At 35.8% G+C, this 23,697-nt stretch overlaps 1 protein-coding gene across 2 annotated transcripts in view; it reads right to left on the bottom strand.

Annotated features, from left to right (window-relative positions):
• Positions 1–23,697, bottom strand: part of LOC134207148 (carbonic anhydrase 1-like) — a 154,752-nt gene that overhangs the window by 11,410 nt on the left and 119,645 nt on the right. For both annotated transcript variants that reach the window (XM_062682869.1, XM_062682870.1), the window contains exon 2: positions 10,788–10,874. In XM_062682869.1, coding sequence (XP_062538853.1) covers positions 10,788–10,874 — 87 coding nt within the window. The remainder of the gene's footprint in view (positions 1–10,787; positions 10,875–23,697) is intronic.

Genomic DNA, 23,697 nt, shown 5'->3' with positions numbered 1-23,697 from the left:
TATTCAAAAGAGGGAAAGTCGGTGAAGAGAATCCTCTCTTGTGACATTCGCCCTTATTCCAGCTAGAGCTTAAGTTGTTTGTTGGTAAGTCGGAAAGTTGGTTGGCCTAATATACTACATTTGGCTGAACATCTAGTCTAAAATTACTTTGCCGAAGATGTCATTTGGACGAACAGTTCCTTAGACTGAAAAAAAAACAGATGACCGAATAGCTTAATTAGCCGAAAGGGTCATTTGGTCGAAATAAGCATTCGACCGAAAGTGTCGCTCGACTGAATTGGTCATTTGGCAGAAAATGCTGTTTGGCTGAAATGTTTGTTTTGCAGAAAGGACATTTTCGGGCCAAAGGATTTTTTCTGCCAAACAACCATTCCCACCAAATGACGTTTTTGACCAAATGCTCTAGTCGATCAAATGTCTTTTTCGGACAAACTACCATTTTGGCAAAATGACAAAAAAACTGTTGGATATTTTTGACGATATTACCGTACAGTACGCAACATTTTTGACCAAATGACCTTTTCTGTCAAACATCCATTTCGGAATAACGACATTTTCGGCCTTATAACCTATTCAGCCAAACGTCCATATCAGCCAAATGACGTAATGGGGAAGAGTGCTTTGACGAAATGAAATTTCTGGCCAAACTGGTTTTCGTTGCATAACCGTTTTGCCCAAACGTTCATTTCGATCAAATACAATTCTGCTGGATGATTTTCGACTTATCGTATTATTCGGCTTAATGGCTTTCGCCAAATGATTTTCGGTCAAACGACCCTTCTTTTTAATAATTTTGTTTTGAATTTTTCCGACGAATTTCTACACGTAAAAAAATGTAATGTTACATATTATTAAGATTTCTAATACTTTTTTGCCGAAGCAGGCGCTTAATGATATGTATAAGAAAAAACTTATACATCGCATTAGTCACATACATTCCGAAACTTATACTTTTCATTAACTTATTAATGTTATTAGCTTTTTACATGGGATCATTCATTAGGTGGCATAATGAAGAGTATAAGTATTTTCGAATGGTTTTTTGCCATAACATATAAGGTTATTTTTTACGTGTACAATACAACAAATGTCCTGTAGAAATCCAAAGAAATTCCTTCAAAAATCCGATTTTTTTTTCGTTGAAATACTAAACGGTTTCCCGTAAAAACTAAAAAAAAAATCACGTTGGAGCTCTGAATAATTTTGGTTAAGATTCCATAAAATTCACCTCGGAATTTCCGAAGAATTTTCCAAAGAAAATTTGAAAATAATCCCGTGCAAATTCTAATGATATTCTTATGAAAATTATGATCAATTCGCTGTTGAAATCTTATTTTGTTTTGTTGATGTCCACATTTGTAACAATCTCCAGCGGAAAATCTGAAGAATTTTCTGTGTATATTTCGGAGAATACTCAACATAAACTTTCCGAGGATTTTCCGAACATTTTCCTGTAGCAACTCATACAATTTTCCTTGGAAATTCCAAAGTGCTTCCTTGGAAATTCCGAAGAATTATCAAAACTTCAAAGTTGTTGCCATGGAAAGTCCGAAAATAATTTTCAAATTAATATTTTGGAGGAGCTCAGAGAGTTTTCGAGAGAAATTCATCAGATTTTTCCGACGAAATGCAAAAGATTCTCCCGTTGAATTCTATAAAAATGCGGAAAAAAAACTTTAAAAAACGAACGCTAAAAATCTCCACACCGATTCACGCCGCCGCCGATCAAAATTCTTACAAACGCCGCCGCCGACGATTTTCAGACCAGCGCACACCTCTATTCATATTATCTTGTCAGCCTGGTCTTATAGTATCGTGCTCAAAATTAGGAAATTAAAGCTTTTTTTTTATTTAGTGGGATACTCAGTTATGTATCCTTATCTCCCAAGCGTATACGCAGATAAAGAATTGATATTACTAGACCAACATTTGAAAAGAGCGTAACAGCCATTTCCTTCTTATTCTTCGTCTACATATATATAGCACACATTTTTACCAATCTGTTTATTTATGAGGCTCGGATGTTAAATAAATAAACTCTACGGAGCCGAAAACATAAAAATAATAAAACTAACTATTCCGAAGAAGTTTCAGAAACATTTCTGCGTGAGGTCTTCTTTTGTGCGGATCGGTCCATTGATCCTTCAGTAACCAAACGATCCCGTCGCTGACTCGTAGACTGCGCTGATTGCTTTTTATCCTCTTCCTCTCTCATTTTTTGTAGGAGTCCGTGTAGCCCATGATTTCTTTCTTCAGGAATTAGATCCGATCTGTATTATTCTTGAATGTCATAGTGTCTGCTAGTTTTTCGCGTTTCACCATTAAATCGGGAATTTCAAATGGTTTCATCCGTTCAGTTGAGCCGGTATCCAATCCAATCACTTCTTCCTCAACCACTTCAATTACGCCGTTCTGCGCTGCATCCGATGATGTTTGACGGGTTGCTGCATTAAATCCGATAACGACACCGTAATATGATTTCCGTTGCCATATTCGCCTCTTTCTTTTCGATTGATCGTTCCTTTTGACCGTTAATTTTTGTTCTTTATGGACACGCAACCTTCCGGTGACCTTCCGCTCGGCACATGAAACATTTGTTACGCAAATCCTGGTAGAATACCTTTCCTTTCCATATAGCATACATTTGCTCACTAGAAGAATCCACTGAAGACGTTTATAGAAGAAAACTACATACGTATTTGTCTACTAAGAATGGGGTTATGTAGTAAGCGGTAATAGAAACATTTGTGTAACCTTAAGTTTTGAAAACAACTTCACGATATAGTTCAGCGGCGCAGCCAAAATTTTTGATAATATAAAGTATGGTTTAAGTTTAAATTTGTTTCGAAATTCCGCGGAATTCCGTTAAATTTCGTTTGAAGCTAGTTTTTTCTAGCGAAATTTTTGTAATTTTTCGAAACGAAACGAAATTAAGAAATCAGATTTCGTCATGTTCAAATTCCGCGAAATTCCGCGGAATTTCGTTTCGAACCACCTGAAACGAAATTTTTCGAAATACCGCATATGCTTAGCCAGAATACGTATTTTTGGATGAGGATTCAGAATATATTTAATTCTCATTTTGGCCAAAAATTTAACATATGCAGTTTTTCAAACAAACGGTTCAATTATTCCCGAGAGGAGTTCCCGAAAGATTCTCTGGAGAAATTACTGCAAGAATTTCCAAATGTTTTGCCGGAGGAATTTCCGAATGAATTCTTGAAGGAATTACCGAGGAACAACCAGAATAGATTTTTGAGAATATTTTCCTAATCAATTTCTGAAGAAACTTCCTAAGGAACGTTCAAAAGAATCCACGAAAAAATTTCCAGTGGAATTTTCAGACAAATACTACTGGAATTTTTATATAAACTTCTTGATTTCTTGATTTTCATTCGGAAATTACTTCAAAAACTCCTGCATAAATTCCGCCAGAGGCATCTTTAAGAATTCCTTCCTAAAATATCGCAGTTGATCCATCATCATACTTCTTCGGTTATTCTCTACAGTTCTGTGGAATTTACTTCCGGAATTGCTTCGGAAATTTCCCCAGAAATTTCTTAAAGTATTCATCCAGGTGATATTTCATGAATTTACCCAAAAGTTTGTTCGAAAAATCTTCCACATGTTTAGGAATTCTTTAGGAAAATCCTCCGGAATTTCCTTTAGGAATTCCTTTAGCAATACGATCAGAATTATTTTTTTCAGATATTTCATTCCCTCGGCTCCCGTAATTCCGCTAGAATTTCCTTCAGGAATTACCGAACAAATTCCTAAAGGAATGTTTAAACGAACTTGATTTTTTGACTACCTACGGAGATTGTATCACGGAATTCCTTCGAATATTTTTTTTAACTTGCTTGACCAATATCTGCAGGATTTCTTCTAAAACAATTTCAACAATTCGTGAAGGAATATCCGAAGGATTTTCCTCAGGTACTTCCGTAATTTTTTTTTAATGGAATTTCAAAGGAATTCCTATATGTATTTCCAAAGGAATTTCTTAAAGAATTTCTGAAGAATTTCCTAAAATAACTCGTAAAATAATCAACGAAGATTTTTTTGAAATTCTTCTTCTTTCATTGAATTTTCAAATGAATCTCTTGAGAAATATCCAAAGGAATTTCTGAATTTATCTCTAAAGTAATTTCCTGGGAATTTTCTGGGAAAATCCCAAGAGGTTAATTTTGTCCAAGCATTGTAGAAAGAATTCTTGCTGTGAGCTCCAGAGGAATTACTAAAGTACTCAAACGATAATAAACACAGAATTTTCATTCAAACATTAATCTTTACTAATTGTCAACAGTCCCGTTATATCTTCCATTTGGCGTTATGGTTTCGTGGTAGTAAGGAAAAAGAGTTCAAAATGTAACGGTAAATGCATCAAATCAAGATACGATTTTCAAACGATTTTCAATCGCTGGCAAGTTTTTAACACTTGATAATTTGAAAGTAATATCGCGGGAATAAATTATCAGTCATTTAAATATCTTGTCAAACAATACCGAAATCTATTCGAGAAATACTTGAAATGATTTTCTAAAGAGTTTCTTCAAAAATTTCTGAAAGTATTCTTGATTCTTTTGGAAAAATCCTAATTATTTAAGTTATTTGCGAAAAAGTTATTATTTCCCAGGCATTATTGAAAACACTTGGGGAAGATCCATAAAGTACGTCGTCAAGCTGCTCGGAACCCCCTCTCCCCTAGGAGCGTGACGTACTTTATGGATGGCCCTTGAAGAATTCTGATCAATAGTAAAAACTGGTTTTGACTTTGAAATTGACCTTTCCCGTCAAAAAATTTATTTGCCCGATCGATTCTTTATTTCATTCAAGGTCAACTTTCCCAAGAAGGAACCCACATTTTTTTTGACGCTTCTAAGTATTTTTAAAATTTAAAACAAAAATCAAAAAAGTACAGTTTTTTTAAAGATTGGCCCGATTTTGAACGAACATCGGGTGAATTTTTCAGACCGGTTCACACGTGCAGCACTTTTTCGGTTTTTGTTTTCGATTTTAAAAATAGTTAGAGGCTTCAAAATACATTGGTTCTTTGGGAAAGTTGACCTTAAATAAGACAATAAAACGAGTTACAATTTTTGACTGTGGACGATAATATGCAATAAAAACTTCGTTATATTTGAAACTACCTAACATTTAGTTCTTACTACTGACGCCAAATTATAAACGAACCAAATACGCCAAAAATACTGGTGCCCCACCAAACCAGAACTCTGGTGCCGCCAGTGCACTATGGTCCAGGATGCAGATTTACGCGGAAAGATGAATTTTACGCCAAAACTATATTTTTTAGAAAAAACTGTTGTTCTACAAAATTGTTCGAAATAGTAAGGCCATCATTATGGTTCTACCAAAAAATAGGGTAGCCTATCATATATAAAAAAAAAAGAAAATATTTTTTTTATTTCTCAGAATATTGACATGTTATGTTCTACAAAATTGTAGCGCAACTAATTCCAATCAATTTTGCCAAAAAAACTTTTTCTTTGGCTGATTTAGAGCAATTTTACCTAATTGGATTAGGGTGTACCTCAAAAAAACAGTATTTTTGATCTAATATTTTTGTTTCAGATTTCTCGAAAAAGTCGTCTTCAGGTGACTTTTAGAGCTCAAAAAAATGCAACTTTTGATGGGTGAATATGCACAATATCTTTCCCGATCAAAAGTTATAATCATTTTTCTGTAAAAATTACATTTGTTTCATAAGTTGATGTCTCCGGTTAGGGCAGGCCAAAAAAATATGCATACACGGCATCTAAAAGAGAAATTAATATTCTTCATTATGTCAAACAATTGGGGATATGTTATTTTTTATCTCAAGTTTCACCAATTTTACTAAAATCGTGTTTTTGATATAATTCGACAACGGAAGAAGATACAGACGATATTCTTATAGCGAAACACGCGTTTTGAAAAGCCTCAAAAGTCTTCAGAAGGTGACACCCGTGAAAAATAAAAAATGAAATTAGCAGATCATAAATCTTGTTTTTTGAGGGACACCCTAATCCTGGTAAGTAAAATTACTCTAAACAAGTGAGCTTAAGAGCTACATAAAAAGTTTATATAGCAAAGTTGATTGGAAAAAGCTGCGCTACAACTTTGTAGAACATTTTACGTCAATATTCCGCAAAATAAAAAAATGAAGATTTTACATTTTTATAAAATGGCCCACCCTATTTTTCGGTAACTCTATAATAAGGGCCCAAGTATCCAGAAAAACTTTGTAGAACAAATTTTGTTTCTTAAAAGTATGCTTCAGACCGAAAATGCAGCTTTTCTCGTAAATCTTGCAATACGATGATAATGATAAAACTTATAAAAAGTGTTAGAGCTGTAGATTTTTTATTTTTCATTTCTCACGAATGTCATGACTTTTGAGGCTTTTCAAAACGCGTGTTTTGCTATAAGAATATCGTCTGTATCTTTTTCCGTTGTCGAGTTATATTAATTTATTTGAAAAAACATGATTTTAGTAAAATTGGTAAAACTTGAGATAAAAAAAATAACATATCCCCAATTTTTTGACATAATAAAGAATAATAATTTATCTTCCAAATGCCGTGTAAACATATTTTTTTGGTCTGCCCTAACTGGAGATATCAACTTATGAAAAAAAATTAATTTTGACAGAAAAACGATTATAACTTTTGATCGGAAAAATATATTGTGCATATTTACCCATCAAAAGTTGCATTTTTTCGAGCTCTAAAAGTCACCTGAAGACGACTTTTTCGAGAAATCTGAAACAAAAAAAAATAGATCAAAAATACTGTTTTTTTGAGGTACACCCTAATCCAATTAGGTAAAATTGCTCTAAATCAGCCAACTTAAGAGCTACAGAAAAAGTTTTTTTTAGCAAAATTGATTGGAATAAGCTACGCTACATTTTTGTAGAACATAACATGTCAATATTCCAAGAAATAAAAAAAATATTTTCTAATTTTTTTTATATGATGGGCCACCCTATTTTTTGGTAAAACCATAATGATGGCCTTACTATTTCGAACAATTTTGTAGAACAACAGTTTTTTCTAAAAAAATAGTTTTGGCGTAAAATTCATCTTTCCGCGTGAATCTGTATCCTGGACCATAGTGCAGTGCTGCCCTCGACCTAAAAATTCCACTAAAAAGCTATAAAACTAATTTTGAATTTCATTTCACACTAATTGTGAAAACGCAGATTGATTGATTTAATAAAACAATGGTTTTAAACTGACTACGTTATAAAAAATAGGATTTGATTCCCTTTTCTCAATTTCGATGCCAAAAATTAATAAACTTACGCGGTTTTCGCACAGACTGTCCTCGGTAATCCTAGGCTCCTTTAGGGCATCTTTAGTAGAGTTATAAATCGTATGGGAGTTAGGAAATAAAATTGAAACTGTAAAAATGCCATCTTCAACAGACGTTATAGTTTTAAAAATTCGAACAGTTTCGTCGGGAAATTTATAACTGGAATACTGCTCAGTTGTATTTTTGCACGAATTTGCAACAGAATTTACTCGAGTTTTATTTCGTTCAAAACAATAGAAGATGACATCATCAGCTACAAAAAATAACAGTTACAGTTATAGTTATATTTATTTCCTAAGTTTTACATTTTATAACTGTAAAAGATATAAAACAAGAAATGCATCTTCAGTAGCAGTTATAAGCTGCACTTATTTTTTTGTCTTTATTGACGAGACTTTCAGCCCGTGGCTGGCTCGTCTCGGAAGATATGATTTTTACATTAGTTATTATTCATATGTTTTTTCGTACTTCTAGTGAGAACTGGTGAATTTACTATTACTATATGATCATTTAATTCGAACTCGCTATCATTCTCGGTTTCTTCCGTACTTCGCCGTTTTGGAGTATTCTCTTTTCGATCCGCTGACAGCCGTCGCTTGTTTGCCGTTTGTGTTTCGGCAGACTCACTCTCTGATTGATCTACATTGCTATTGTTGGAGATGGTATTAGATACGTTGTCCTCACGTTGTTGATGGGTTTGTTCGGATTTTTTTAGTTTCGTTTGCTTTTGATGATTTATTTGATCGACGTGTTCGGGAGTATCCAATCGTGGAAAGTCCGTGTTGTTAAGTATGCTGATATTGTTGGAATCCAACGCAGATTCCGTGGTGTTGGTTTGGTTTACCTTCTTGTGTTTTGATTGCTTTTGGTATGTGATCAAAGTGACGTCGCCATCAATGGTCACGTACGAGGGAATAGGTTGAGTGAGTTACATTCCCACTACGCGAACGCCATTGTAAAGGCCAGGGAAATAATGCTTCCACACTTCCCTGGCAATGAAGAGAATAGTACCGTATTTCCGCAAGTGCTCAGCCAGCACCGAGTGAGGTGTTTTTGGTGGTAAATCATGGACACGTATATTGATACACTGGTATTTTATAAACACTGTCGCCAGATTGAAGAAGATGGAGCAGGTGATGAGTGGTTTCATATCTTCTGGCAGTATCCATATCCACCATCTCCACATAGGCACAGTTTCGTAGATTATGAAATTGGACATTTATCATGTCCTTTCTGTCCAGTTTCAGTTCTTCGCACATGGATTTGTGCACCACCGATGCATCAGGACGTTTAGGCAAAACACTAAAATCAATAACCAAAGTGTTCTCTCTTTTTGCACCCATTTTTTCACGGATAGAGAAAACGCGACCGATTCGTATAAGGCGAGGCTGTCAACTGAAGATGCACATGTTTCATACTGGAAAACGAAAAAAATAATCTTCCGAGGCAAATTCAAATGTCAAACTGTTGTGATGTCGATGAAATAGTATTTTTTGTAGCTGATGACGTCATTTTCTATTGTTCTGAACGAAATAAAACTCGAGTAAAATCTGTTGCAAATTCGTGCAAAACTTTATTGATGTGTTAATGTTATTGAAATACAATCGAATTTCTGGAGTACTGTCAAAAATCGAATTTAAAAATTTTCGCCCAGAATTGATTCCTCTCCAAGAACTTGCTTTGATAAAAGTAGAAAGGTGCTCTCTGATTTTATAAATATTTTTCCTCCAAAATACGCAGATTTTCCGACTTGCTGTGTGTATTCATGAACGGTTTTTTGTACGGAATTCGACAGCGCATGCAATCTTAGAGTTTTTTTTGCCAATTTTTTGTATTGGACAAATGAGGGAGCAAGTGTCTACGAATTGACGCAACAACTTGAATTCCAAGTATCCTAAAATTGTAATGGAATTTTGACATTTTGACCAGTACAGATTATTTATACAGCATATTTATGACTTAGAGGATCTACCTATACTTAAAAATATGCTAGAACAAAACTAATTTGGTTCGTGGTAAAACAGGGGGGAGGGGGGATCAAGTCTTCCCACTAATGTTTGAGCAATCTGGGTCGATTTTTTACCAGTTTCAGTCAAATTGCATGCCATATTTGAGTAGATCAGTAGTAGCGCATTTCAATATGTTGCAATGACTTTCCGAATATCGTGCCGCTATGTGTCAGTTTTATACATATCTCGCCTTCACTATTCAAAACGGAAAGGCATCGATAAGACAAAAATACCATAAACAATAACATTCCTATGAATGAACCCATCATGAGACAGGAACGCACTACCTACCAAGCTGCCAAATAACCCCCGCGATGATAAACCAGATTGTTCGTTGATTACTTTACGAGCACCATCCAATTGTGACGGTTGTCTGCTAGCGAATTGATTGTGGTTATTTACAATGTTGAATTTGGGGGAAATTTTTGGGCAACCGAACCGTTTATTCCGTCAGAGATCAGGAGAACATCACGCGCGATAATCCAGCCGTTACTCATCACTAAAATTTACCTGGATGCGAATGGCGCCATTTATCAATTGATAATACTTCTTTCGATGCATCATGGCAGTGACGGGATGTGGGCTGTCAAAAGCGCTTGCAAACACTTTGGTCATGCAACTGATAATCCCGGACCGAGATCAAGGAAATTTGTCTGTTTTTCGGTCACTTACATAATTTATGATCTTCTTATGTGGCGTAGCGATTGGTATGGGAAGCTGTCGAACTCGATCCAGTGGCTGAGGAAAGTACGTTGACCGATAACCCCGTAGCTCAAGAAATTAAATGCAACTGATCCGGGGTAGGGGTCACTGCTAATGAGATGTTTCAACACGCCATTTCGATAGGGGAGAGAGCAAAACATCAAACATTGTTGGCGTGATTTATGACTGTTAACCCAGACGGACAGAAGCATCTCTTGAAAATTTCAATGCGTTTTGAAGTTGTTCAAAAAATACCATCTGTTAGTCTGTGATTATTTCATCACCGTGGCCAGTCTCGTTCTGTCTTCCAGAACAGAAGCCTGATGTACGAAGAGTTCAGAGTTCGGGACTTGATTGTCCGCAAATTTTCTCACAACATGCAATCTGAACGGGCCCAGCAATGAAAACGATCATGCCTACATATAAATATGTGTCGTGTTGTGTGGAGCCAAGCAATATGCATGCAAGAACGCAAATGTAGGTAAATAAATTCAATTCTGGGTCGGTCGGTCACTGCGCTGATATTGCGATGACAATGATCAAGATAATCAACGTTGAAACGTATCCGCTATTTATCTCATTGCCTTCCAGAGCACTCGCCAGGGCAGGAGATTGCGGTTTCCTTCGCCAGCTCGAGAAACTCCAAAGTCTACCCTCTAGCATAAAGTTCTTTGTTCGTCAACAGGGAGAAGCCTATTAAGATCTTTGATGCACTGCAATGATTTAATTAGATAATCTTTTCCTAAGATATCGGAAGCTTACCGTTAACGACGCCATTTGGGGCAGCTGTCGGGTAGTGCCATTCGTCCGCTCGGGATGTACAAGGAAGAAGTGATGCTACGAAGATAGCTGCAATGAGATGGGAATTTTTTTGTTTAATAAAATGGTTATTCAATAAGCAATGCTGGTTGATATATGGGGTACAGATATCTAAACTAGAACCTTTTTTTCTGGAAAAGCTGTGTATGGAATCAAACTAAAATACGTTGAGCATGCTTTGTCCGCAACAAAGTTGGAGAAATTTGATTCAACACTTCACTGTGTGATATCACATTCATGCGTTTCAAACTAGTTATCTAGTATCCGACTTAACATTAGTCATTGACACTTGATAACATGAAGGGAATTCACAATTATATTTGTTCCTTGAAAATGGGATTTCTTTCCATTTGTAAATTATTTTACCTTATTCATGGTGGAACTTTTCAACTTTAAACGGAAATTGAACAGAATGGTTTGAAGAGGTCATAAAACTTTTATATTGGCCCTTGTGATGTGTTCGCAATACAGATAAAAGAATGGAATGACTATGTTTATGAACTATTTAAATTACGGTAGATTAGGTTATTATTCGATTCATCAATGCCTATGATGAATGGAAAACTGACTAATTACTGTGACAATATGCAATTGACAAATTATGATTAGGTATATGCTTATCAAATTATTTTTTATACATACACAGAAAGAAAAATCGTTAATAAAATTAAGAAAACCGTTGGTTAAAATAAAAGGTGGGTTGGTTCTTTTTCGTAGAGAGCTGTGCACATTAGAAATAAAAGTACGCCAACTTTTACGACAACCATGGGGGAAAAAGCTGCATACCGCTCTGGAATTAAAAGTTCGAGCATTCAAAACGAAATTGTAGTATACTGTCAATCCGAATAGCAGAAAAACTATGGAAAAGGAGAGTATATATTTTCATTTGAAAATTATTTATTTAACCAGAAAGAACCCGCATATTCTTCACCCTCCGTCCAATAAAAATAATAATTCTTTTTAATTTCATTATTTATTTAAATGCATTTACAATTGTCTTCTATTCTCGCTCCCACGTCAGGATGACCGCTGACCGAATAATATAGCCACTCGTCGGAAGCGCATTTTAGGCACAACATTGCGCAGTTGTTTGACGCCAGTTTATGTCCACCGGAACATGCAATTCATCTGCAAAAAAGCAAGAATATTGTATAAATACCTCGATATGCTCTGAATAGGTACCAGCATAAGCAACGCCCAACGGCGAACTTGTTTTTGTAACACTTCTTGTAAGACGATGTTTATGATAGACAGGTTTATTCTCCGGTATATTGATTTCATCCATTCTACGACTTACCATCCGGTTCAGTGTGATGAATAGGACTTCGATGTAGACACTTTCTACGCCACGTCGCCATATATTTTCAGAAGATTACAGGATGTAACCGAAACCATGTTCGGTTGCAAAACTCTACTCCTGTTTTGTTTATTGGTGTCATAAAATTATGCGAGAGATGAGAGTGACAGTTGCGAAAAAGTGGCACTATGAAAAATGTTTAAGCAATAAATGGACAAAATATAGTTTTGAACGTGAGAAATATTTTCATGCCTGCCACCGTAAACTCAAAGTGCAAAGCGTGACAAGTCCATGCAAAGGAATAAAAAAAAACTTTACAGGTTATAATGATTATAAATAATTGCAATAATTATTAATGAAGTCAAGTTGTCACATCGTACCGCATCGCACCGTCCTGTGTAAAATAATTGTTCTAGCATACGGGTTTAAAAACAAATTAATAATTAGGGCCAAATGACAATCCAATGAAATTTGGGGTAATTTTTTTTGACCTCCTGATGTTCTATAGTGCCTATGGAATTAAGAGCAATCGTTTCATCTCTTTTTGCCCAAAGGTTCGTCGTTGATTAATTTGACAGTTTTTCAACTTTTCGGTTGAATGGGAGAACTTTTAATTTCCCAGTGCGAACAAGAGAAAATCAACTTTCCAATGAAAAAATTACTTTTAATAAAACCATTTTTACTTTCATTTTTAAGAAAACCAAGTTCTTTTCAATAGGAAAGTGCAAAACATTCTCTAAAACCATGTTTGTTTTTTGTGTGTAGATATTTGGAAAAGTACCATCACAATTTTTTTTGTTATGCGTGAAATATTCATTAGGAATTGGAATGGAATTGGAATGGAATTGGAATGGAATTGGAATGGAATTGGAATGGAATTGGAATGGAATTGGAATGGAATTGGAATGGAATTGGAATGGAATTGGAATGGAATTGGAATGGAATATGAATGGAATTGGAATGGAATTGGAATGGAATTGGAATGGAATTGGAATGGAATTGGAATGGAATTGGAATGGAATTGGAGAATGGAATTGGAGAATGGAATTGAATGGAATTGGAATGGAATTGGAATGGAATTGGAATGGAATTGAATGGAATTGGAATGGGATTGGAATGGAATTGGAATGGAATTGGAATGGAATTGGAATGGAATTGGAATGGAATTGGAATGGAATTGGAATGGAATTGGAATGGAATTGGAATGGAATTGGAATGGAATTGGAATGGAATTGGAATGGAATTGGAATGGAATTGGAATGGAATTGGAATGGAATTGGAATGGAATTGGAATGGGAATGGAATGGGATTGGAATGGGATGGGAATGGAATGGGATTGGGATGGAATTGGAATGGAATTGGGATGGAATTGGAATGGAATTGGAATGGAATTGGAATGGAATTGGAATGGAATTGGAATGGAATTGGAATGGAATTGGAATGGAATTGGAATGGAATTGGAATGGAATTGGAATGGAATTGGATGGAATTGGAATGGAATTGAATGGAATTGGAATGGAATTGGAATGGAATTGGAATGGAATTGGAATGGAATTGGAATGGAATTGGAATGGAATTGGAATGGAATTGGAATGGAATTGAATGGAATTGGAATGGAATTGGAATGGAATTGGAATGGAATTGGAATGGAATTGGAATGGAATTGGAATGGAATTGGAATGGAATTGGAATGGAATTGAATGGAATTGAATGGAATTGGAATGGAATTGGAATGGAATTGGAATGGAATTGGAATGGAATTGGAATGGAATTGGAATGGAATTGAATGGAATTGGAATGGAATTGGAATGGAATTGGAATGGAATTGGAATGGAATTGAATGGAATTGGAATGGAATTGGAATGGAATTGGAATGGAATTGGAATGGAATTGGAATGGAATTGAATGGAATTGGAATGGAATTGGAATGGAATTGGAATGGAATTGGAATGGAATTGGAATGGAATTGGAATGGAATTGGAATGGAATTGGAATGGAATTGAATGGAATTGGAATGGAATTGGAATGGAATTGGAATGGAATTGGAATGGAATTGGAATGAATGGAATGGAATTGGAATGGAATTGGAATGGAATTGGAATGGAATTGGAATGGAATTGGAATGGAATTGGAATGGAATTGGAATGGAATTGAATGGAATTGGAATGGAATTGGAATGAATTGAATGGAATTGGAATGGAATTGGAATGGAATTGGAATGGAATTGGAATGGAATTGGAATGGAATTGGAATGGAATTGAATTGAATGGAATTGGAATGGAATTGAATGGAATTGGAATGGAATTGGAATGGAATTGGAATGAATTGGAATGGAATTGGAATGGAATTGAATGAATTGAATGGAATTGGAATGGAATTGGAATGGAATTGGAATGGAATTGGAATGGAATTAGAATGGAATTGGAATGGAATTGGAATGGAATTGGAATGGAATTGGAATGGAATTGGAATGGAATTGGAATGGAATTGGAATGGAATTGGAATGGAATTGGAATGGAATTGGAATGGAATTGGAATGGAATTGGAATGGAATTGGAATTGGAATGGAATTGGAATGGAATTGGAATGGAATTGGAATGGAATTGGAATGGAATTGGAATGGAATTGGAATGGAATTGGAATGGAATTGGAATGGAATTGGAATGGATGGAATTGGAATGGAATTCGAATGGAATTGGAATGGAGATTGGAATGGAATGGAATGGAATTGAATGAATTGGAATTGGAATGAGATGAATTGGAATGGAATTGGAATGGAATTGGAATTGGAATGGGATGGAATTGGAATTGAATTGGAATGGAATTGGAATTGGAATGGAATTGGATTGGAATGGAATTGGATTGGAATTGGAATGGAATTGGATTGGAATGGAATTGGATTGGAATTGGAATGGAATTGGAATGGAATGGAATTGGAATGGAATTGGAATGGAATTGGAATGGAATTGGAATGGAATTGGAATGGAATTGGAATGGAATTGGAATGGAATTGGAATTGAATTGGAATGGAATAGGAAGGCATAACTTCCTATAAGATTTTATTTGGAATATCAACTCAACGGGAAAAGTTCTTAATTTTCTGAAATTTAACGGAAATTCGAAATTTCCACTAAAGTGTCCATGGAAAATTCTTCGGAATTTCCACTTAAGTGTTCATGGAAATTTCTTCGGAAATTCCGTGATTTTTTTTTCGCAATTTCTATGTAAAATTCTTTGTTTGGTATCTGCCAACTATTTCGATCAATAATTAGGAATTCTTAGCAACGTCTTTAGGTTACTCCAAAAGTGAATTTTTATAATCGTTTGTGGCTTTCACGCGAAAATCAGATGAGACTGATCTGCCGTAATCTGAAAAAGTAAGGTATACGCCATTTTCCAAAAATGGTGTTAACGAGAACTACTCATCGAGCTCTTTAACAGAAAAATGGAAAACATGCATGTAGTGAAATGGCTGTTACGTCACTTTTCCAGATTACGGCAGTGATGGGACAACTGAAGAAAACCTGAACACGCGAGTAGATGTAAATTTGGATTCTAAGAGGCTCACGGCAGAGTCCAAAGATGGATTGCCATTGAGTCCGCGCCTCGCATTGTAGAGGCACAAATCTAAAAAAATGGTAGTCAACAACTCTGAAAATCATTTTATTACACAGCTAAGACGAAAAAATCATTTCTACTGGTTTTTGCATCTGAGCAATTCTCGCAGGGACCGGGCCACTATTTGCGCGAGGTTCTTAAAAATGCCCAAATTGCCCATCAATTTTAAATATATGTTTTGTGTTCAAAAATCTGTATGTTTTTTTTCTACCATAAAAATAAATGATTTACCAAATTATTTTTTAAGGCCCATCTGACGAACGAACATTATTTTTATGGTTAAGGTCACTCCTGACAGAATCCAAGTTTCAAAGTGCTCGCGTTTTCCGGGACACAACACTCGATACGGAGGCGGCGGACAACTGTCATTTTTGATGATTCAGCTTTGCTGCGTCGCAGCATGCGTGAAAAAAATAAAAATGACAGTTGTGCGTTGCTTACGTATCGAGTGGTGTGCCCCCGAAAACGCGAGCAGTTTGAAACTTGGATTCTGTCAGGAGTGACCTTAATATGATACTACGACGCCAGGTTCTTGATTCCATACACTATTCTATGCCAAATATGTTTTGAAAATGAAGAGCATATCTGCAACAGTACTTTATTTGGAATGCTCAAAAGTTTTGATCATAATGGTGCCGTATTCAAGTTATTGTATTAAATAATTCAAGAGTTTTTGTATTGATTATTATAAAGGTAAACGAGAATTACTTTTGATTATTCTGCACTTATTACACTCAACATGTTACCTAAAAAATAGAAATAGAAAAATAGAATAGTGAAAAGGGTCTTTTAGTTTCGCTTGCATGTTTGAATTGGTATTAAAAATGAAGAAGCAAAAATTCTACCTTTTCCACAGTTAAAGTAATTATTTGCTATCAAATTCACGAATATAAAATTTATTATAGCCGATATTTCGATCTAAATAAAAAAAAATCTTTAACGGCATTGCTTATGGTTGATTGGGAAATATAATCTTATGTCAAATAAAACCAAAAGTTTTATTTAAGATAAAAACGCAAGCATTCGAAAGTTTAATTTGAAGTACGTGGGTGAAATTTCCTATCCAGTTGGGAAATTAGATTTTATACAAATTCATTGAAGCAACATTTATCCAGTAGGAGGAATTGTCGCTTAGGCATTATTATTATCATTATTGACAAGAGGTTTTAATTCTTATTGCACTCGAATTCGGATCGAAATGTTTTCACGTCAAAGAATGTTGTGGCCGAGTTTCAAAATATTTAAGCTTCATGGCAAACTGAAAATGACTTTACTGTTAGAGAAAAGAAATACGTAACTGTATAAAATAGTTCAAAGTTTTTGAAAGGTGAAACATACAAAGCAAAGCTGAAAGAATCATTTTCATTATCGCAAATAAACACTATAGTTATGGAAAAGAATTTGTTTTTGCTACTTGATTTTTTATACCTATACAAATAACCAACTCTTTGGGATCGTTCAATAATTAGGTAAACACATATGGGAGGAGGGAGTCTGTCATTTTCTTACTCTTCATATAAACAAAAAATGTTTGTATGGGCAAAGTTCTACAAAGGGGGGAGGGGGGTCCGAAAAACCAAAGAAAAATGCATACTTAATTAGTGAACAACCCTTTTTCACTATACTCATCTTTTTCGTTTATTACATGTTGGTAAAAATTAGTTCTGAATAATCGAAATTAACTTATTTTTTTAATCATCAATACAAAAATTCTTGAATTATTTAATACAACAACTTGAATACGGCTCCGTTATGCTCAGATCTTTTGAGCCCTTCAAATAAAATACGTTTGTAGATATGCTTTTCATTTTTAAAACATATTTGGCGTAGAATAGTTTATGAAATCAAGAAACTGACTTCGTAGTATCGTAGTATAGTGGATCGCGGTGCGACCAAAATTGAGCTTGCGTGTCCGCTAAGGCCCGCCTCTCGGGGTAGTTAAACGGAGGGGAGTGCAGTTCGTGAGATAGTCGAGCGAAATTCACCCTACAGTCGCCAAAAACTGTTGATAAGACCACCATTACGTTACACCCCCCTGGTGGTCAGGTGTCGAGAGTTCGGTTCCCGTATCATCCCCAAATCATCGTACGTTGAACCGAACCCGAACCGAGAATTAGTAGTTTTCTTTTAGTCCTCGCCCGGTGAATCGGAAAGGTATGTGACGCTACTAGTTCGAGGGAACAGTTATTCCGGACGCTCTCGGGAAGTTAAATCGGAAGCTTTCCGTCCAGCCGCCACTCCGCACCTTTAGTTCGGCCATTTTCACTCAAGCTCACGCCGCCATCGTGTGGAGCATCGAACGCCCACTGGCAAGCCGCCGGTACTACGACACCATCGCGACAACTGCGTCGCCAGCACGGTAAATTGAGGACACACTCTTCAACTTCCCAACGACCTGCTGTTCTCCAAGTTGGAGTGATGATAGTTATGGTTAGAGGTCTGTATATGTGTACCGCGGCTAGAAATTATGATTCTGACAACACTGCTTTCAATTTTCTTTAGCAAAGAAAAACCTATGTAATGGAAGAAATGGTTTATGTGGAAAAAATCTCACAATCCGCTATTTTATGTTTTCACATCACATAACAATAGAATCCAATAAACAATAGAATTTCATTTCATAATCTATAAATGATTTGCATATATTATTGCAAACTAATATAAAATACATTTTATTTTGTTTTTTTTTTTTTAAGTGCTCACGAAGTCTTTGGGTCCATCTTTCTGAATAATTTAACTTGGATCCTTAATATACTCGCCGAAAGCTTTCGTATGAACAAAAAATAGTGAAAGTGAAAGGTAGTTTTGAAATTCGGAGACGAGCCAGTCTCGGGCTGTCTCCCTAATAAAGACAATAAAAAAAAGTTTTGAAATTGGGGCTTTACCTTAATGTTGAACAAAGCGTAGCGAAAAGCTTTGGCATGCAATGGCCTCCCGATAATGATTTCCATTAGACATTTCTCTCCCGGAGGAGATCTGTTGCCAGCAAGCAAGGCTTCTCTTTCGCTGGCGGTTCTACACGAATGGATGTCAAATTCAGTTACATATGTAACCCCGAATAGAAAATACAATAGAATTACATTAAAATATCATAAAATTACAATACATTTTATTGATGAACATTCAATTCCATTGTTCTTCTATTGTACCAATTAAATTGCCTTATTGTTGTTCCAATAAACGTAAAATAAAATCTATTGACAGAAAAATGTTGACAATAGAATTACAATAAATTCTATTGGCAAAAATTTTATTCGAGAAAAAACGATTTTTTTATTGTTACGGTAACTAACAACCCCTATTTTCTATTGTAAAACTGCCATTTACGACAGGATTTATGGTTGAAAATAATATTCTTAATTGTTATTCTATTTTGGGCAACAGTAGAGTTTATTGTAATAACAATTAAATGTATCGTATTGTTACAATAATTTCTATTGTAATTCTATTGGACTTTTTTATTTGGAATTGCTTTTTCGTTTCCTTGAAAACATCGTATACAGGAGTAGTTTATGAAAGATTAGAAGATGATGGAAATAGATATGCATGACAAACTTATTGCAGACAAAGCTAAGCTAGCACCTCTAAAACACTGGTACTGGTTAAGTTGTACTGCTAATCGCCCCAATGCAAAAGCTATCACTTTTGCTCGAGTCTCCTCAGGTCGACTATGTACCACGCGTAGACAGACTCAACAATGTTTTCGCTTTTTCGGCCATTTGTCGCCAACAAAATATTAATAACGATACAATATCGATGTAGGTACGTGTTAACACTGCGGATTGCTCAGGTTTGAAGCTCTATCTGCATTTGAAGCAAGGTGTGAGGGTCTATCTGAAAAGCAGACTGAGGCATTCATCGATAGCAACGATGTTTTGCGGGTTGGTTGAAGGGTCCAAAACTCGGAGCTATTTTACGACATGAAGCATCTTATCAACATGCCGAAGTTCATCACTAAATTGTTAATCGAAAAATTTAGCTCCACTATGTCCAAGGTGTCTTAAATGGAGGTAATTTAATGTGTCAAGCAGGCCAAACTGCCATGTTGAATGAGAATGAACTGTTGCATCAAGCATTCCCAACAATCCCATGGACACCAAAGAGGGAAGAATTTCGTACACAGACTTACTAGCCAGCCTCCTCGCCAGCTATTACTTTTACTTTCCCCAATATTTACCACCCCTGCGGCCATTGACTGCTTAGATCACTGTACCTAGTGGTCTAGATACCTTGACTATGCCTACTGAATGCTTTCTTGAATCAACATTTTTTGTGTTTCTGTTGTTTCAGTCAGCTAATCGGAAACCTCCAAACGCTTATTATAGCACCAGTAGCAAGAACGTTTACTCAGTTTAGTGTACACGAGCAAGCCCAACTAACATTTAATGTCAATGTAAATGTTATTTCAACTCGTTTTTACGGCTTCAAGCTGAATATGTGTGCTATACTTATGATCAAGAACTTCTATTCAATTTCTTTACCAGCAAATCTGGCGAATCTATTCAGCTGTTTTTGACGTGCCGGCACAACTACTTTACAGCATGTTACACAATTGTTTCTCAATCTTTACTAAACCATTTAGTAATATAATTCCTTCAATGGCGCTTTATTCAGATTTTTTGAATCTGTTAAATAAGTTTTATACAGCCACTGAATTCAATTTGATTAAATATTATTTGAGAGGAGAGTAAATTTCGGAGTTTATTTAATGTTTTTTTTGTGAAAACTGCAATATCAATTTTGTTGCTATCTAGATTCGAACTCCTGATCTCCTGATTCAATGGCCGCTGCTCTGTCATCACCGTCACTTTGACATATGTAAATAACAAAGAAAATTATGGATGTGCTTCTTCGCATACCCTATAGGTTGTTTTACTAACGCTATTTTGAGATTCATGCTGTATAAACGTTAGAAAGAGGCCTACATGCTGCTTTTAGCACAAAAGCTTAATAAAACGAACAGTGGGTAATGTCTGTGACATAACCGCTAAGTGGACGTAGGACTTGACTTGACCATGCCTTTAAGATACATAATATGTCCAAATTTCTCACATCAACTATTTTGGATAAATAATCGGCGTTGCATACCATTCCTTGGCAAAATCTTCTCATCAAACCGACACAGAAATCAAATCTACCTCGAACAAAAATCATCAAAAAAATTCAGGAAGTATCTGTCCGGTCACAAAATATTAGCCTCGACAGTGGCAACCTTCCCACTGAAGGACTGCCTGAAATAAACCAAAAGTTGGCTCAGTAGGGGATGTAGACTGTATCTAATAATATCTAATAATTATTATTCCTTCATGCGAGTTGCGTCGTACTTTGGACAGCTAGGAATCTGCAAAAAAAACCGAAGAAAGTATCCCAGAACACATCCACTGCAGCAGTGAAGAAGATTCGAGCTTTTCTACTGGCATCCATAGACGTAAGCGAGAAGCTACCGTCAAACGCCCTCAAGGTTTTGATAGAAAACGCGCGTGTAATTTAGCTGAAACGAACTGCACCAGCTGGTGCAGCCCTGTAAGTTGCATTAATTTGACTTCTATGCTGGCTTGAGGTCTCCAGTTGACCTTAGGACCAAAGGTCCAGAAACCGGAGATGGCGAGTTCGATTCTCGATCCAATCTAGGATACTTTCGGATGGGAAACATTCTTGACACCTAGGCATAGTGTATCCATTGTACTTGCCACACAAGATACATGCTCAATACTCATGCAATATCGGGCATATAAAGCTTTCAATTAATAACTAAAACAATGCTAATTACTTTAAAAAGCAGGCCAGTTGGAATGTAGTGCTATGGAAGAAGAAGCTTATGATACACTTACGAGATTGACTGATTCACTGAAACCTAAACTGCTAAATATTATTATTATTGCTAAACTGCTAGCAAGTTTGCAATACTAAATATTATCATACCTAAATATTGTAACACACTGGAGTCAGTTTTACGCGGAGGATGTGGGCCGCGTGAATTAAAACAATGTAAAAACCGCGTAAATCCCAAAATGTGTCTGAATGAGCCATGGAAATCCCGAAATTCTAGTGAAAACAAAATCGCATAAAAAGCGAATCGTGTACAAAAGCCGCGTAAGTGTACGCTGTGAAGTGAAGCGTTGACTCTGTCTTGATCGAATGGTCCAAAAAAATTGAAAATCCATCCATAAACGGCTGAGATATTAACGATCAAAGTCTATCATATTTTCGTGACGTTTTTGTTTCCCAATATAGAAAAGACAGACGTAGTTCTACGTCAAAAATGAAATTCCGCAAAATTTACGGGGAACCTTTTGCAAGAATGAAGAAATTTCCACAGATGTTCTCGGAGAAACACCCGCAGACAATTTTGGAGCGACTTCTTCAGAAATTCCAAGAAGGACCATCTAGATGAGTTGTTATATCAACTCCTTTTTTCTTAATCCTATTTTCAATTTTGTACAAACATGTGTAACGTTGAAGTTAAAACATATACTTAAAATCAGTAATATTATAAAAACGAACTAGAAAAAAGACGTTCACTAAATTGTTGTAATGTTCAGCGTAATATTTAACATTGATATTTAATGTGTATTTGCTTAAAATTTAGTTTTGGGTCGCACGGATTTGGCGCAGAATGGCTTGCTGAAACACAAAATCACGTTAACCAAGAATATTCAAAAGCTTTATACAAACGTTTGAAAGTTACACAAAATTCAGTAGCTATTTACCTATTCACATCAACAAATAAATCAAATTTTAAATTGAAATATTTAGACTCAAAACAGTAACAATTTTGGAATTCTAATGGAGAAATTTCAAAAATTTTCGTTGAAATCTTAGAATAAGAAACGCATTTTCTTTTTTCGTGAGCGAGCAAGACAGAATTTTGTAACAATTCATCGCCATGAACGCGAATTAATAAAATTGTCACGCAAACGCTCTCTAATTAGTTGATTGTACTACATTTTCAAAATGATTCTATTGCCGAAAACTCTTTAGTAAGTATATTAGTGGTTCTGAAAAGATCCATTCACAATGTTAGATGTAAATTTCTCTTGAGCGGTTTCAACTGGGAGTTTATGATTGTTTTAAAACATTATGAATAGATGTCTGCCAGAATACCAAACGCTTAACCGCTGCTGCCATCGGCCGAGAAAACTTGATCAGTAGTGTTGTCGTCGATACTCTATCGTCTTACACCGCCGTGCCGCGCTTACTGTTGGCTTCTTGACAATGCCGGGCTGAAAATGCCGATGATGCTGACCTGAGAATGCTGACGATTCTGCCTTGCTCTTAAAAAGGCTTTAGGTTTGCGAATGCGTGGCTGATACGATGATGCAACCTTTCAAAAATTCGGACGATGCGATGCTGTTATTCCTTTGCCTGTTTCGGTCAGATTGAGAGGAAAAAGTAAGTAAAATTCTTCTTTATTTAAAACATGTTTTGTTCTACAATCATTTTTATACATGTACAGTGATCGGCCGGCTTGGCCCTCCAACTTCAATTTCAATTATTGTTATTATTATTATTATTATGCTATTACTTAATTTTTAAAATATAATGTATCATGACGGCCTTTAGGAGGCGCTGGTGTGTTTTTTAAAATTTGATAACCTAACTACTATGTACACTAATATTTACAATAAAAAATTTGATAACCTAGATTGAACTAGCGCCTAATTGGAGCCTGATCTGAATGCAAGCAACGGACCCTAGACTTTCCTTTACACTCACCAAAGCGTTCATGTAAGGTTTTTATTCCTGCCAGACTTTGGACCTCGGATGTTCTTTGTCCTGGAGGGGTGTTGAGGATCATCCTCAGGAATTTGTTTTGGACCCGTTGATGTTGAAGGTGGTGAGTTTTAGCGCAGCTCTTCCAGACCGGCATGCCATATTCGATCACAGGGAGGATGATTTGCTTGTAGACAGCAAGTTTATTTTTTTAGGGACAATGAT

Source organism: Armigeres subalbatus, chromosome 1 (assembly GCF_024139115.2).
Source record: "Armigeres subalbatus isolate Guangzhou_Male chromosome 1, GZ_Asu_2, whole genome shotgun sequence".
NCBI lineage: Eukaryota > Metazoa > Arthropoda > Insecta > Diptera > Culicidae > Armigeres > Armigeres subalbatus.
This window is presented reverse-complemented; position numbering and strand designations above follow the sequence as displayed.